The 17162-nt window shown below is 39.7% G+C and overlaps 2 protein-coding genes across 6 annotated transcripts in view; one reads left to right on the top strand and one right to left on the bottom strand.

Moving 5' to 3' along the window:
* PARG (poly(ADP-ribose) glycohydrolase) overlaps nt 1-12333 on the bottom strand; it is a 113396-nt gene extending 101063 nt beyond the window's left edge. For 2 of the 5 annotated variants that reach the window (XR_011525167.1, XM_070569364.1), the window contains exons 1-4: nt 11829-12333; nt 5939-6005; nt 4320-5306; nt 2730-2913 (exon numbers count right to left, since the gene is read on the bottom strand). Coding sequence is in view for 4 of the 5 variants with exons in the window: in XM_070569364.1 (XP_070425465.1) it covers nt 2730-2913; nt 4320-5306; nt 5939-6005; nt 11829-12048 (1458 nt within the window). In the remaining variant the exon portion in view is untranslated. Of the gene's footprint in view, nt 1-2729; nt 2914-4319; nt 5307-5440; nt 5577-5938; nt 6006-11828 lie in introns of all 5 variants that reach the window. The other 3 variants (XM_070569379.1, XM_070569376.1, XM_070569374.1) reach the window with 3 other exon arrangements.
* Nucleotides 12334-12357: 24 nt separating this feature from the next.
* LOC103553667 (mitochondrial import inner membrane translocase subunit Tim23) overlaps nt 12358-17162 on the top strand; it is a 34611-nt gene continuing 29806 nt past the window's right edge. The window contains exons 1-2 of the mRNA XM_070569438.1: nt 12358-12629; nt 14955-15013. Of these exons, the coding sequence (XP_070425539.1) occupies nt 12524-12629; nt 14955-15013 (165 nt within the window). The 5' untranslated portion in view covers nt 12358-12523. The remainder of the gene's footprint in view (nt 12630-14954; nt 15014-17162) is intronic.

The raw sequence follows: 17162 nt of genomic DNA, 5'->3' as shown, positions 1-17162 counted from the left end.
TAAGTGTGTTTGTGTGTATGTTTGTGTGTGTTCATCTGTGTGTTTACAGATAATCAAGCACTGAGTGTTATGTCCATCCAATTTCAGATTGCCTTACATTTCTAATGCTAAATATCAGCTTTATTTTATTACTTCAAATTCTGTAACTATTAATATCTGCCATCTTACAAATGTAACTAAGGACTGTTTATTTAATAACTATTAATTACACATATATCATATTACCATAATCAGGAAAAAGAATCTAGAAGAAAATACACCAAACTGTTAAACTCTGGGAATAGGACTAAGAGAGACTTGGGTTTTCTGAGTTATATACTTTCACATATAGTTGCTTTTTTTTTTTTTTTTTTTTTTACAATACCCTGCATTACTTTTATAATAAAATAAAGATTTTAAAAAGATTCTTAAAATGGGTCATTGAGTATCTAACAGTTATTACTGAGATTAAATAACAATGGTATAGGATGCTTTGGGTTTTCTTTGTGGGCAGTGGGAGAGAGGAAGGTAGAAAAGTAAAAATACCACTGATCTCCCCAATCAATTTTTCTCCAAATCTTCACCATTAACATCTTCTCAGTCATCTAACCTTTTCCTAATTTTACATGCATTCTCAATGCTTCCTTATCCCTTATCACCAATATTTAAGAATTCACCATGTCCTATCAATTTGACCTCAAAACAATGCAACCATCTATTTTCTCTTTTTTATTTCCACAATTATTACTCTAGCTCAGTAATTTTTCAGCCTTTTTTAAACAGCAGAACTCTTTCTTCCCCCTAAAAAATTTGACATGTAATCATTATATTGAAATCAAATAAAGACTATTTTTATAAATATAATTTTTACAATAACTTTTACTTATTCTAACACCAATAAATGACAATGAGACTGTCTTAAGAAATATAAAATTTGAAATTGGGAGTTAGAGATGACAGCTACAGCTTATATCAACCTACTATTTATGTTTATAACTCTTACACAGTATTAAGAAAACCCTACTCACAAACCTAAATACTTGCAAATGCTGACTCTTTTTAACTGTCATTTTAACGTTTAAGGAAACTCTTCAGTTAAACAGCAGTGACAAGAGAACTCTGACTCTATGGTCTGCACAAAAATGAGTTCTCTTGGTCAAATCTGCTGGTTAAAATATGGTATTAAGCATTTTCAAACTAAAGTGTGTTTGTTAGTTCTTTTATTACAGGTTGTTCATAGTTAAAAATATAATTTGGAAAAGAAACCTGAGTCAAATTTCAAAAGAACCCCTGACCCACTCCCACGCAGTGCCATTTGACAATTACCGTCTCCTTACTTTTCATCTCTTATCTGAGCTCTTACACTACCCTTCCCTGTTTCCAGTGATCCTCACTTCAATTTTCCTTACAGACAGCTGTTTGATTAATCTTGCTACAGCACAACTGTTGTCTGCACAGGCATTTTAGTAATTTGCAATACCTGTGGACTCCAGTCCAGTGCCTGGCACCTGAAGCCCTCTACGATATGGACCCAATCCACTTTTCAAGTCTTCTCTTCCACCACTCCCCATCCTAATTCTAAGCTCTAGCAAACCAACTTTCCATTTCTCAAACAAATAATTTTCAACTACACAGCCTTTTCTTACAAAGGTTATGTATCTGTCTGGAATTCTCTTGCCTTACTAACTCCACCTCAGAAATTTCCGCTCATTTTTAGAGCTCAGCTCAAACGTCACCACTCTGCTCAGTGTCACTGCCACCTCTAACCATGCTAAAGAATTCTGTACTTCAAAGTATTTAATCACATCTCGACTAAGTTGTACAATAAAAGGGAGTTTTTTTAAGTAGTCCCTCTGAAATCTAATACAGAGACTAACTAATAAATGAGATGACTATTTAAAATTACCCAATGAGTGGGAATCTTCTAAAATTGGATTATGATGATGGTTGCCTAACTCAGTAAATTAACTAAATATCACTGAATTGAGCACTTAAAATGGGTGAATTTTATATACCTCAATAAAGTTGTTTTTAAGAAAAAAGAATCCACAGAAAGTATAAAAGAGTTCATCAGGGGCTAGTAAGGAATGAGAAGTTACTGTTTAGTAGGTACAGAGTTTCTGCATGGGATGATGAAAAATTTCTGGATATGGACAGTGGTGACAGTTGAACAATGTTGTGAATGTTCTTAATGCCACTGAAACGTTTGAAACGTTGAAAACTAGTTAAAAAGAGTTAAAATGGTAATTTTATATTATGTATATTTTACCACAATAAAAAAAATAAGGTTGGTTTTGGACATGTAGAGTTTGAGATACCTGGGGAACAGTGATGGAGATGTCTGGAAGAATCTAAAGCTCAGAAAAGAGGGTAAAACTGGAGAATGGTTTGAGCATACTACACCATATGCAACTTTGAAATTTAGGGACTAACCCAGAACCCAACACGTAGTAGGGGCTCAATAAATATTGTCAACTGAATATTAAAAAAAAGAATCCAATGAATTTTCTTAAAAATACATAAGAATTGCATTTCCTCCTCAGCTGACAATAATTCATCTTAGGGATCTGTTAAGTCCTGTATTAAGTAAGCTATCATTATACTTCTCCATTCTGTGGATTTCTCAGTACTTTATAAATGGAAAAAAAAGAAGCACTTTCTACGCCTTGGTCTATTTTTCACTTGAGTAAGTATCATAATAAATCAAGACTTAGAGTCTTCGCTCTTTATGCGTAAGAGATAATACCTACCCGAATAGTTACTGTGTGATTGGCAGATGGTCTCAAGGGAGGCAGGCGGCTCCCACACCTAGGCATTCTTCTCATCTCCTCAATAGGAGTTCCAAGCCATTTCTTATCTGGAGAAAGGTGAGGCGGAATGTATTTAGGGATCTTCCTTTCTGTTCTTTGATGTTTGATTTCACATTGTTCTTTTCTAAGGTTAAAACAAACGTACTCAGTCACAAACCACTTACTGTTTAAATTCACCTGGATACACAAGTACAAGACTTACCCAGAATGTCACTGTTTAAAATGTGCCACGCTTGCTCTCCCTTCTTGGTATTTACAAAACAAAAAACAAAAACACTTATAAAGCTTATAGGAGCTGTGGTTAAATTCGCACGCTCCGCTTCAGTGGCCCAGGGTTCACCAGTTCAGATCCTGGGCATGGACCTAGCACCACTCATTAGGCCATGGTGTGGTACCATCCCACATGGAAGAGGCAGAATGACCTACATCTAGGATATATAACTATGTACTGGGGCTTTGGGGAGGAAAAAAGAAAAAAGAGGAAGATTGGCAACAGACATTAGCTCAGGGCCAATCTTCCTCACCAAAATAAGCATTTAAAAAAAAAAAAAGCTTATGCTTATTTTCAATAGTCAGCGGAAGGAACTTCCAAATACACATAAACCACCTTCTTAAAAAAGGGACCATGAAAGAATATGGACACTGCCAAAGAGTCATGGTTCATAGTATCAGCTATTTCTCAGGATTCTAGACAGCGATTTTCAAAGAAGTGCACTTACTATGGCATGCTTGGTAGATAAGATCACAGAAATTATGGAGAATGGGCTTTAAGATTCCATATGGGTTAACTGCAAAAATGTAATTTTTTACATTTTTTTTGTAATCACAGGCTGGTATTTAAATCCCAGCGTTACCACCCACAAGTTATATAATTTCAGAGACTTCTCTAACCCAAATCTCAGTTTTCTCTTTTGTGAAGTGAGTACAATACTACCTGCCTGCCCGTCAGAGCTCTAGAGAAAATGCGGTAAACAATGGCCTAGGAAAACGGTTAAATAAACAATAGCTACTATCAATCTAATACTTTGGGGGGGGCGGGATTAGCTCTGAGCTAACATCCACTGCCAATTCTCCTCTTTTTGCTGAGGAAGATTGGCCCTGAGCTAACATCCATGCCCATCTTTCCCCTACTTTATATGTGGGGCTCCTGCCACAGCATGGCTTGATAAGCGGTACAAAGGTCTGCACCCAGGATCTGAACTGGCAAACCCCAGACCACTGAAGCGGAGTATGCAATCTTAACCACTACGGTACTGGGCCAGCCCCTAATAATTTTATGTTCTGATAATTCCTATAAATTTCAGAAGGATGCTCATGAAACTAAAACTCTGATTAACAGTATTTATTTCTTGTATTCTGTTTCTGGCCTTTTTAGAACTTGAGTCTAGGGTTAAATTTAGCATAAATAGTTAACAAGAAAGACAACTACTTCTCTGCTTCAACATAAATCATAACTTTCTAAACCCCCCCTTACAAAATTATAAAACATATTATTCTATTGGAGATACTCCTAATGGAAATAAAAAATACCTTTTGTCCTCTGCTTTGGGCAGTCTCATGAAATGATCTGTGATTTTAGAATCCTTTTTTCCATGTTGTTTGGAATTTCTGCATTCTACATTCAGGCTAGAAGTATTTCCAGGTAGTTTGGCATTTAAATCATTCATTCCAGTGCGACTCTCTCCTCCTTCAAACTGGAAATGCAGTCGAATTTCACCTCCCTTTGCAGAGGACCGTTTCCTTGGCTCAGTGTCCGTTTCTCTTGCTTGGGACCCTGAAGATTTATTTGCTGTGTGGGAGGAACTGCTATCTTCTTGTTCATCAAAACCTGGACTTGTCTCTTCATCTGCTTCTGAATCCTGACAACTATTTTTGGAATTATCTACATCCATTGGTGACTCGGGTTCACTTTCTTTCTCAAATGGAGGAGAATTTCCTAGGCTACTTGCTTGTCTACTCAATTTGTTGGCATTTTTCAGTTCCGTACCAACATCCTCAGAGCCGACGTCTGACAAGGGACTCTCTGGCACCACGCCTATCTCTTCCTGCTGACAACCTGTACAGTCTTCCACAGGATGGCCAGACTTGCTGCACTTCTGGTGACTTCTGGTTTCTCTGTCCTGTTCATCTTCTGCAGTCTGCTTTGCATTTGCAAGCTTTACAGGTGTCAAAAATTGTTGATTATCTCTACTTTCCTCACTATCTGTGTCACTGTGATCATCATTTTGGGGTGACTGGTCAACATTAGCATTACTGAACTGCTCTGGTACCAGAGTTACTGTTGCAGGTTCACTTTCCAAAAGCCGCTCTGTGTGCTTCCCTTCATTTTGCCACTTACACTTGGCTGCAGTCTGATGTTGGTTCAAATACTGTGTACTTTTTTCAACTGGTGATTTATCCAGACTTAGCTGAGAAACATTTTCTAATTTTTCCATGTTATGTTGATAAAAGTTATCTTTTTGTACAGAACTCATCATGGATTCTACTCTCGTATTGTTGTTCTCTTTACCATGCAAACTACAAGAGAAGAGAAAGAACTAATGATACAACAGAACTTACGACACAATAGAAAGAACTTATGATACAAAAAAATCACTTACCCAACCACGCTCCCACAATGTCACAGCAATAATTAAGCTACTTGTGATTACCTGAGCATACAGCACACTCTTGAATGTCTTCATGTCTTTGCACGTATGCCCATAATGCTCTTTCCGCAACTGTGTGGCTGGCAAACAATTGCCAAAGTGAAGTGTTAAACTTCACTCACTTCTTGTGTGGTCTTTCCTGCAAAGGTAAAGCTGATTGTTCTATAAGCTAACTGCCACTGTACCTTATTTTACACCTTTACTGTTGCATGTATCACACTATGTAATAATCATGTGTTTTTGCATCTGTCGCCATCACTACACTGTAAATATCTTAAAGACAGAGACTATTCCTCGTTCAACTCTGTATCTCAAGTATATAGGACAGTCCCTGGTACATGGAATACTTTAAAAACTTGTTATTTATAAATAGAGAGAATGAATAAATGTAAAATGTAAATAAAGAAAAATGGGAAAGCAAGAAGAAGAGAAAATAGCAAGAAGGAAGATAAAACATTCACATATCATAGTTCATTTTCCTATATAGGCATGTTTCTGTACCTTTCTGATTCAGCTGTCTTGATTCCTTTAGTGTCCATCCAACTGGTAATTGTCTTTTGTTTGAAAACTGTAAAAACAAAAACCAAAGAAACAAAAACATTAACATATATGCACACATGCCTTCAAAGAGAAAATACCTACAGCAGCATATATATATGTAAGGCACTGTGCCAGGTTCTGTGTGTGAAACAAAGATTAATCACTCCTTCCACACTCAAGCAATGGGAGATAATACAGGAACATAAAGATAAATACATTTGGCATAGAGTAGAAAGTGACCAGCCCCTAAAAGAGTTAGTATGGCCTAAAGGATAAGAGCATAGGCTCTGGAATCAGACCACCTGGATTCAAATCCTGACTCTCCCACTGGATTCTTATGTGACTTTCTGAGAGGTCATTTCTCTATGTCTCAGATTATTTATCTGTAAAAATGCAAATTAATAGTATCTCTCCCGGGATTACTGTGAAGTTTAAATGAAATAAAATAATTGCCCATGCAAAGTATTTAGGGTACATATCCAGTATATGCTCAGTAAGTGTCAGTTCTTAATTATATTTAGTATTAAAGGAGATCCTGATAAGGAATTAAGGTATTTCTGAGGAAAAGACAACTTTAGGGAACTGAGTTAAGTGGGATAATGTGATAAGCAGTGCTTGAATTGTGCCTTGAAGAACAAACATGTGGTCATATGAAGGGAAAATCAGAAGCAAAGGCACCAGTGGCAGGGGAAAATAAAGAACTTAAAAAGAAAGCAACAGAAAATATGGTTGAAAAGTCTGCTAGGACTATATCATAGAGGTCCTGAATGACCCACAAAAAGAGGTACAAAAAAGTGTCAAAAGTCACACTCAGAGCTGTAATTCCAGAATTCAAATCTAGGAGCCTCCCAGTCATGCAAGATACATAACCTAGAGGGCAAATCTGAAGGGGCAAGAAGGAAGAGCCTATAGGTGGAAACCAGTGAAGAAGCTATCACTCTAGGTCAGTGGTTCCCAAACCATTTCAAGCTTCAGGAGGATGGTAACAAATGGATCCCAGGCCCATGCCCAGACCTACTGAATCAGACTCTATATGTGTGATGATGGGGCATGAGAGGAGCTGGAAGGTGGTTTTTTTTTCAAAAAGTGATTTTGATGATCAACTGGGTTGGAGAATTATTGGCCAAGGACCAAAACTAGTCCTTGCACGAATAGAGAATAAAAGTTGAGAAGTGAGAGTCATCACAGACTTCATAATGGCAGAAATTAAAGGTGACACTAAACTAAACTAAACTAAAGGAGACTTGAAAGATGGTGGCAACATTTAACAGAAACGTGGAATATAAGATAATTGGATTTAGGGAAAAAATATGATTAAGTCAATTCTGGACACACTAAATTTAGATGCCAAAGAAATAATGGACAGAAATGACCAGTGGACAGTAGCAAAAGTAGAATTGATGGCTTAGTAGAGGGAGATTCAACACAAATAAATGGAAGCCACAATTTACACAAGCATTAGAAATAACATGCTTTCAAAATTTAATGTACTGCATATGGATTAAACATATATAATATTTTACTACAAGAAAACATACAATCTTGAACATTCTCAACTACTGTCTATATCGCAACGTAAGAATCTAGGAACCGTAAGTCACAGACTCACTCTTACTTACCTATGTCCCCTCAAACACTATAACATGAGCAAAACAGAGACTGTCTCAAATATATGAAAATCAACAGTTTATCACTGTATTTGAGTGCCATATAATTTATACATTCCACAAATACTAACATTCCAACTGGTAAAAATCTTTGATTAGCATTTTAAAATAGTTTCTATCACAAAACGTTAACTATATGTGTATTTGATATTTCTTGTTAAATACCACTACTTTAGTGATTTTATTAAGGGAGTACTTCTACAGCAAATTAGGCTTCAGAGAAAAAATTAGTTTCAGTCAGAAAGGAGTAAGAGGATGAACCACTTGATTCTGAGGCTTTTTCTATAATTGCATCTTCTCTATTTAATTTCATTATGTCAAACACAGCAGTATAGAAAACCCTCAAATTACAAACAATGAGCATCTTTGGAGTCAAAGTAGAAGTTAAAACACCCTTTTCTATAAATGTAAGGATTCAATGATATGCAATGGCTAGGTTCCTATAATACACATGAAGCATAGTACTATGATGACAAGTCTGTGGGGCCAAAAAACTGCATATAACATCATGTCATAAAAACCTATGAAGAGTGTTCCAGTGCAGCTGACGGAAGGAGAGGGCTCTCTCCTGCAGCTCTGACACCGAAAACATGTTCTCACTCTAGCTTCACGCTTCCTACTATAACTCCTGAAGCCTGAGAACAGGATGAAGGAGGAGAAGCAAGAGGTGAGGAACCAATATTTCCTGCTAATAAAACATTCCTCAGTCCTTCTTAGGGTCCCAGAGAAAAGACTGCCTAATTCTCTTTCCAAAACCACTACTTCTGGCTTCCAAAGCTTTCTTTCGCAGCACATCACAGGACTGTTTCAGAGTTTCACCCCTCTTATTCCTGAAGGAAGCATAAAATGATGTTTCCCAAGTCCCCCGGGAATTTCTTTCTTTTAACTAGAAATAATCACAGCAGACAAAAAGGGAGGCAATGGGAGATGATGAAAAAGATACAAGATCTTGGACTGTGATCTTTGCTCAGTCACCTACTAGTACTTCATTTCTCTGAGCCTCCATTTCCTCACCTTTAAAATAGGGTTAACGATACTTTCCTCCAAGGCTTATGTAGATCAATGGGAGAAAATATTAAGAGTCCAGTATCACAAAGCAGAAACTCAACAAATGTGTTATCTCCCAACACTTCCACTCAATCTCTTTTTTCACTGAGATCAGTTTTCTCCAAATTTATCCTGACTTTACACCATTTACACACAATCTCATCAGTTGACATCACTCAGTAACCAGCATATTTCAATGAGCAAATCATTCAATTTGGTGCTATAGATAGAAGTAAAAGGCACAAAATGCAGTAAAATTCACCTGATTTCAAAGGAACACCTTACGTCCACAGAAAGTCTCTTTCCTCCAGCAGCAGAAAGATAAGGTATGGGAAGGAAGGGTGTGGTGAGACCAAAGAGCAATGGACAGTGGGAGAGTTCTGAGATGAGGAAAGAGGTCTGAAGATGCTTTGGACAGCACTGAGGCTGAAAGAATGATAAGGGGAATGGGGGTCAAGCCAGCTCCTGTCACCCCACCCACCCACCACTAACCTTCACTTGGGTCATCCCTGGAATGGGAGAGAAATTCTAGAGGCAGAAAAGGGGCGCTCCCATAGCAACGCAACTTGATAAACCATTTCCCATCAGAATGTGAACAGCGCGCTGAGTTCTGCCTAAATGCAAATTTGCGGATTTCAATCAAAATAAGAAATATGCCCAGGAAGATAAATAACACAAAATTTAGAGATACTGAATAAATATCCATTTCCCTATCTCACTTACTTCTCCTAGGATAACTATATAGAAAAATTTTAAATACCAAGTTCCTAAAAGAAATCCAAAATTTGAAACAACAGCTTTTGGAACAAACTTAGACTTTGAATATTTTGTTAACTGGTGTCCTGTGCCAGGTATGTATACAGAAAACATTTACACATGTAAAGTAGAGCCAAGTATTAATTTGGTTCCTCTTCTGTAGAAACTCTTTCTGCAGAAACACAAGATCCAACCAGTGAGGACTGACTGTCCCACCACCTGCAACTAACTTCTCCTTTATATGCAAATTAAGTTAACAAGACCACAAATTAGCCTGCACAGAAGTCAGATTCAGTATTTGGAGGTCACCCTCAGTTCCCTCTCCCCTCCCCTCTCCTTCACCAAGTCCTCTGAAATTACATTCTAAATTTTAAACCCATCCCTTCCTCTCCATCTTCAAAATAGCACCAACGTTAAAAGAACAGGTACATCACTAATTGGCAACTGCATTTGTTTTCCTGCAACTGGTCCCCTTGTCTCTGGCCTTGACTTTCTCTAACCCAGTCTTTTACAAATGACCAACATTTTTTAATGAAATTAATACAGAGAACATAAGAATGCATTATACATAGTAATAGTAAACATAAGTGTTATTTCATGAAACATTTGTTTGCTTTAAACATGGCATATTTACCAGGTTACACATATTTCTTACACTATATAACAGGTGAAATGTATACTGTGGGTTGTAGTCAGAAAAGTACAAAGGCCACTGCCTAAGCCATCTTTTCTAAAATATTAACTAAATGATATCCCCCTTCTTAAAAGCCTTTTAGTCATTCCCCATTAGCCACAGAATAAAATCTAAACTCCTTGAAACGGCACTCAAGTTTGTCCATAAGCTCTTGCCCCTCTTCCCAGCCTCATCTGAGACTCCTGTCATTCTGTGGTCCAGTCCTACCACCTTTTGCACGTGCCATTCCTTCTGCCTATATAATTCTTTCTCTCCTTGATTTATATAGCAAAGGCTGCTCATCCTTTAACACTTAGTTCAGATCTGCTCCCCATTGTCTATGTCCTCAGAGAACTAAGTGTACACCATTCACCAGAGGACCGCTGACCTCTGCCCAACCTCTTATACTATTGACCAAAGCATCCTTTTTGAAATGCTCTCTTGCCTGCATGACACAAAGAAAGCCAGGCTTTCCTCCTACTTCTCTGGCTGCTTCTCTTCAGTTTACTCTTAAATGCTGGTGTTCCTAAAGTTGCTGTCCTAGGTCACCTTTATTTTCTCTACACGCTTTATATGATCCAATCTACTCCTATAGCATCACTTATCACGTTCCTGCCAAGAACTTCCAAATCTTTATTTCCAGCACAGATATATTTCTCATGTATCCCATTCTCTCCCAAATGAATCCACTTCTCCCTTCTCTTCTGCCTGCAACTAAGTATAAACCGTCATTATCTCCTAAACTAACTCCTTGTCTTGGGCCTGCACCTCTGCTCCCTTTCAATCCTTTCTTTATTTTCCATGTACCAGCCACAGCGACCTTAAAAAAAATATATATATATATATTTATATATGATCAAGATACTCCCCCACTGACAACCCTTTAATAGTTTCTCATTGCCCTTAAACTCTGAAACCCTCAGCACTGCCCATGTCCCAGTATAATCTATCTTTGCCTACCTCTCTGCAGCCCCCTCCCACTACTCTTCCCTGTTGATAGTATGCATCAGCTGCACTCCAGGAACACTTCCTTACTTCCTCTTTTTCTAACTCACTCATCATTCTTCAGTCCTCAGAATAAGCATCTTGTCTTCTGGGAGATTATCTCCAATCCCACAGGCTGGATTAGGTACTCCTGACTCCTACCATAAAGATCTGTCCCTCATCTATCCGAACATGCATTACTCATTATTATGCTGACTTCTGTAACTGTCTCTCTCCTGTTAGATTTTACAGTCTGAAGACAGAGGCCAAGTTACCCTTGTGCAACACTGTACACGAGAGACAAGTACAATTCCAGCTGAGACTAACAGCTCTGCACTCGGGGACCTAAAACCTGAATTGAGGGAAGTTGTGACTTTCTTTGTAGCTTTCTTTCCAACCAGAGGCTGAAGCTTCACATAAACAATCAGACCTCCTTAACGACTAAAGCAATTTCTCAGTCAAACCCGAGGAAAGCAAACAGGTGGAGTCTGTTGTTGCCATTTCCAGCCCTATGAGTCACTACTCACGGCTTCTCACACCATCAATGGCAACGGGAAAAATATGGTCCATTTCCCCACTAGTATCCTTCGTGGCTCAGCAAGGGGACCTCAGAGTGGAACACACAAGACCATAAAGGGGTGACTGAAGTCCCTGGTCCTTAGACAGAGATCAAGAAGAGGTTTGCGCCGAGGCGAATGACAAAGATCTTTATTTCCCCACGTACCAAGCGAGGTGGCGCTGCCTCTGTGCGGTCCCGCCCGCCCAGGGACGCAGCCTGACGAGGACGGCGGGGCCCTGAACTGCACGGGAGCGTCCTTGGGATCGAGGACGCGCCTCTGCCTGCCGGGGAAGCTCCGGGCGTCCAAGGCGGCCGGCGGAGAAGTTGCAGAGGTGACCCAGCGGGGTCGCTTGGTGCAGGGCTCACAGCCGGGGCCCGCACTCATGCTGGGACCCGCAGCGCACAGTCCCCGGGCCGGCCCGAGCGGAGAGCCTCATTCACTAACCCTGAGAGGGACGGACTGCGCCTTCTTCTCGGCGCCTCGCGGCACCATCCCCTCTCTGCCGTTGCCTGCTTCTGCAGTTGCCACTCCGCCGGCCTCCCGAGCCAGGCGCTGTCCAGTCGCCTGCCTTCCCTCTTCTACCGGCACCCCACCTGCCTCAAGACGCGCCGCTTTGATCCCGGCTTCCTTCACTTTCCCACCACCGGAAGGCTGCCGTCAGGCGCTTCCGACTTCCGGGGCGTACACTGTCGCAAAGCGGAAGTGTGAGGCTTAGCGGGCGCCGGCGCTCAGAAGGTCAGCGTGTGGGGAAGGTGGTGGTAACGCAGGTCTCCCCGCTGTAGGCGAGGAGCTACGGCCGAGCCGACGACCCCAGCCTGAGGCGGCGGTGAGAAGCAGACGAGCGGCTTGCTGCGACACCATGGAGGGCGGCGGGGGAAGCGGCAACAAGACCACAGGGGGGTTGGCCGGCTTTTTCGGAGCCGGCGGAGCAGGCTACTCGCACGCGGATTTGGCCGGCGTCCCGCGTAAGTCTCGGGCCTAGCTTGCGAACATTTCTGCCTGGTTCTGGCGACCCGCCGGGCTTGCGGCGTACCCTGGGTTTTTTACTGGCGTCCCGAGCTTCATTGCGGGTGGTGGGGTTAGTGTGTCTGCGCGGCACTCCGTTAAGACCGAACGAGTTTTTGGAGCTGTGGATCCTCGAGAAGCTCTGTGATTGAGCAGAACTCAGGAGATGTTGCCTCTTTTCTTCCTTTTTTATCCCAGCCTCGTGCCTTGTCTTTCGTTTCACACATTCCTGTATGTTGGGCTGTGTGCTTGGCCCTAGGTTAAGAGGAGAGAGCCCGGAGATGACTTTTCAGCACAAAGTCATATTTTAAACCACAAAGTAGCCGTCAGGGTAAAACTCTCAATAATAATGCATGTAGGCGAGAAAGAAATAGAGTTGGGACAGCTGGAGGAGCTGGGAAGTGAGCTGAGCTTTAAAGGTCATTGATAGGCATAAAGAAAGAAGTCAGGTAAGACTTTTAAGAAAGGAAATATGCGAGATCGACGGTGCAGAAGCCTTAATACCCTGCCTGTGCCCTCCCTCCGTCCTGTGAATGGGTAGTCCAGATCTTTGGGACTTTATAACTGAGAGTATTAAACTGGATGACTAGGACTTGGACTTAAAGATAGCAGGAAGTTGATGGAAGATCGCTTTGTAAAATAGCTTTCTGAGAATCCTTGTACTGTTTTTCTAGGTCTTTTATGCTCAAGAATAAAAAAGCCCTTATAAGTTCCTACTGTCACCTGTGTCAAAACAATGTAGAACACAGTTTGTGTATAATAATAATAAGTCTTAGCTCTGAGTTATGGAGCACAAAGGGCATTGCGGTAATATGACAAAGCATTGTTATGTTATTTGATTAAGATTTAAAGATAAGTTGAGAGACTGAGGGGTGAACACCATTTGAGCACCCACAGTGGGCCAGCACCTTCTGGGTGCAGGACTACAGCAGTTAAATTTAAAAAGATGACTGCTGCTTTCGTGGAGTTTACATCATATTGAAGTGAGCCAAAAACAAGCAAAAACATTTCAGTTAGTGATGCCTGTGTGAAGGCAGTAAAACATAATCGTAAGATGATGATGGGAGCAGGTAACCATTTTAGAACAGATCAGGGAACACTATTCAGGGATGTTGACATTTGAGCTGTGACCTAAACAACATACAAATGCCTGGGGGAAGGCAGATGTACCAGGGAAAATGGCTAGTACAAATGCCCTGAGAAAAAACAAACTTGGCGCATTTGATGAACAGCTGTTAGGTCAGTGTGTCTGCAGAGTTAGAAGGGAGTCGGAGAGGTAGGAGATAGAGATCGGAGGGGCAAGGAATGGCAGCTAATTTAGTGTTTTGTAAGCTGTGGTAAGGAGTTCGGATTTGATTACAAGTGTAAATGGAAGCTATTAAGGCTGATCTTCCTTTCTTAAAAGATCGCTAGTTGCCATGTGGAAAGTGAATTTTTAGAAGAAACTGAATTGAATGGACTAGAGCAAGTCAGGAGTCCAGTTAGGTAGAAGATTGTTACTGTAGTCTAGGTATATTTAATGGTTGGACTAGGATGGTAGCAATAAAGACGGTGATAAGTAACACAGTTAAAGATAGATGTTGAATGTAGAACTAATAGGACTTTCAGTTGCTGAAAAGACCAGTCACGGGTGATGAATAAATTTGTGAGCAAACAACTGAGATGCAGAAGAATTGAAAGATTACGTTTAACATGTGAGAAAATTGATCATTTTGGTAGATTTTTCTATCTTCAGACTTAGTGGAATTCAAAGTCTGGCCCTCTGAACGTTTCCATTTTCTTTTGCCCTGACCCCCATCCCTATGGTGATGACCCAAAAATTCTTTGTCCTGCCACGGTAAGTTAATTCTGTCAGCAACTGTCAACACTAAGGGAACTGCCTTAAAATATTTATACACAACGCATAACCCAAACATTGTTTTTCCCGTGGAATTGGTTGGTCTCTTGTCAGTCTTATTTTGCAATTTGTATAGTTGTCACACATTCTGGTAACAAAATAGAGGGAAATTATTGGGCTATGCTTCCTATGCTTCCTGCTACTTTGATTATTTGATCCATATTACTGCCAATATCTTTTTGGCGTGAGAGCCTGAGGAGGGCCCCAGAAGGGGACAGCCCCAAAACTGCCAGACGGAGGATAAGCGTAGAAAAGTGAGAAAATTTCACATTCAGTGAGCCTGTAAATCAAAACTGCGAAGCATGTGAAACAATCAAGAGCAGAATTAAGCTACATGAAATAACTTTGTAAAATTTTGTTGCAACATGATGCTTTGTTTTCTCTCTAGTAACTGGTATGAACCCTCTGTCTCCTTATTTAAATGTGGATCCACGATATCTCGTGCAGGTAAGATTAAGACTAGTCCTTTTATGGTTTTACTAGTTTGGTGCTTTATCTCACTGTTTAAAAAAATAATGCAAGTACTTATGCTGACTTGATCTATGATATGTACTTCTGGAGGCACCAAATCTCTTATCACCATTCCCCCTTTTTTCTTGCAAACCCTGGGGATTTGGCTTGTATCTCTCCCTGACACTAGTTGATTAATTCCCTTTTAAGGGTTTTGAAGTTTGTTTTTTGTTTTTTCCATTGTTTAAAGTTGTGGCAAAATACACTAACATAAAATTTACCATCTTACCCTTTTTTTAAGTGTACAGTTCAATGGTATTAAATACATTCATAATGTACAGCCGTCACCACCCTCCGTCTCCACATTGCTTTCATCTGGTAAAACTGACTACCCGTTAACCAGTAACTCCTCCTTCTGCCTTCCCCCCAGCCCCTGGCAATCACCCTTCTGCTTTCTGGCTCTGAATTTTGAATACTCTTATGTACCTTAAATAAGTGGAATCATACAGATTTGTCTTTTTGTGATTGGCTTATTTCATTTAGCATAATCTCCTCAAGGTTCACCTATATTGTAGCGTGTGTCAGAATTCCTTTCCTTTTTAAGGCTGGATAGTATTTCATTGAATAATATTCCATTTTGCTTATCCATTCATCTGTCCATGGACGCTTGATTGCTTCCATGTTTTAGCTACTGTGAATAGTGAACATTGGTGTACAAATACCTCTTCCAGACCCTGCTTTCGATTCTTTTGGTTATATATCCAGGAGTAGAATTGCTAGATCATATGGTAATTTTGTTTTTAATTATCTGAGGAACTGCCATACTGTTTTCCACAGCAGCTGTACCATTTTACATTCCCACTACCAGTGCACAAGAGTTCCAGTTTCTCCACATCCTCATCAACACTTGTTATTTTCTGGGTTTTTGTGATAATAGCTATTCTAATGGATGTGAGATGGTGACTCATTGGAATTTTGATTTGCATTTCCCTAATGATTAGTGACATTGAACATCTTTTAATGTGCTTATTGGCCATTTGTCTATCTTTTGGAGAAATGTTTATTCAAGGCCTGTCCATTTTTGAATCAGGTCATTTTTATTGTTGTTGAGTTTTAGGAGTTCTCTGTATATTCTGAATATTAACCCCCTATTGGATAAATGTTATTCTCCCATTCTGTGCTTTGCCTTTTTGCTCTGTTGATACTGTCTTTTCATGCACAAAAATTTTAATTTTAATGAAGGCCAATTTTTCTATTTTTTCTTTTGTTACCTGTGCCTTTGGTGTCATATCCAAGAAATCATTGCCATGTCCACTGTCATGAGGCTTTTCTCTTATGTTTTCTTCTAAGAGTTTTATAGTTAATAGGTTTTATATTTAGGTCTTTGATCCATTTTGAGTTCATTTTTGTGTATAGTATTAGGTAAGGGTTTAAATTCCCTCTTTTTCATGTGAATATTCAGTTTTCACAGCACCGTTTGTTGAAAAGACTTATCTTTTCCCCCATGAAATGGTTTTGGCACTCTTGTTGAAAATCATTTGACGATTTATGTGAGATTTTATTTCTGGGCTCTCTATTCTATTTCATTGGTATATATGTCGGCCTTTATGCCAGTACCACAATATTTTGACTACTGTGGCTTTGTACTAAGTTTTGAAATCAAGCAATGTGGGTCGTCCAGCATTGTTCTTTTCCAAGGTTGTTTTGGCAACTTGCGGTGTGTTGAGATTCCATATGAATTTTAAGATGGGTTTTTCTATTTCTGCAAAAACGTCATTGGTATTTTGATAGGGATTGCATTGAATATGTAGATTGCCTTGGGTAGTATTGACATCTTAACAATATTAAGTCTTCCAACCCATGAACATGAGGTATGTTTCCATTTGTTTATGTCTTCAATTCTCTTAGCAAGTTTTGTAGTTTTTATTGTAGAAGACTTTTGCCGCCTTGGTTAAACTAATTCCTAAGTATTTTATTCGTTTTGATCCTGTTGTAAATGAAGCTGTTTTCATCATTTCCTTTTCAGATTGTTCATCGTCAGTATGTAGAAATGCGTCTGGTTTTTTTTGTATTGACTTTGTATCCTGCTACTTTGCTGAATTTGTTTATTAGTTTTAACAGGTATTTTTGTGCAGTCTTTAGGATT

This window comes from Equus przewalskii, chromosome 1 (genome assembly GCF_037783145.1).
Source record: "Equus przewalskii isolate Varuska chromosome 1, EquPr2, whole genome shotgun sequence".
NCBI classification, from domain to species: Eukaryota; Metazoa; Chordata; class Mammalia; order Perissodactyla; family Equidae; genus Equus; species Equus przewalskii.
Note: the sequence above shows the minus strand (reverse complement) of the source record. Positions and strands in the feature narration are given on the sequence as shown.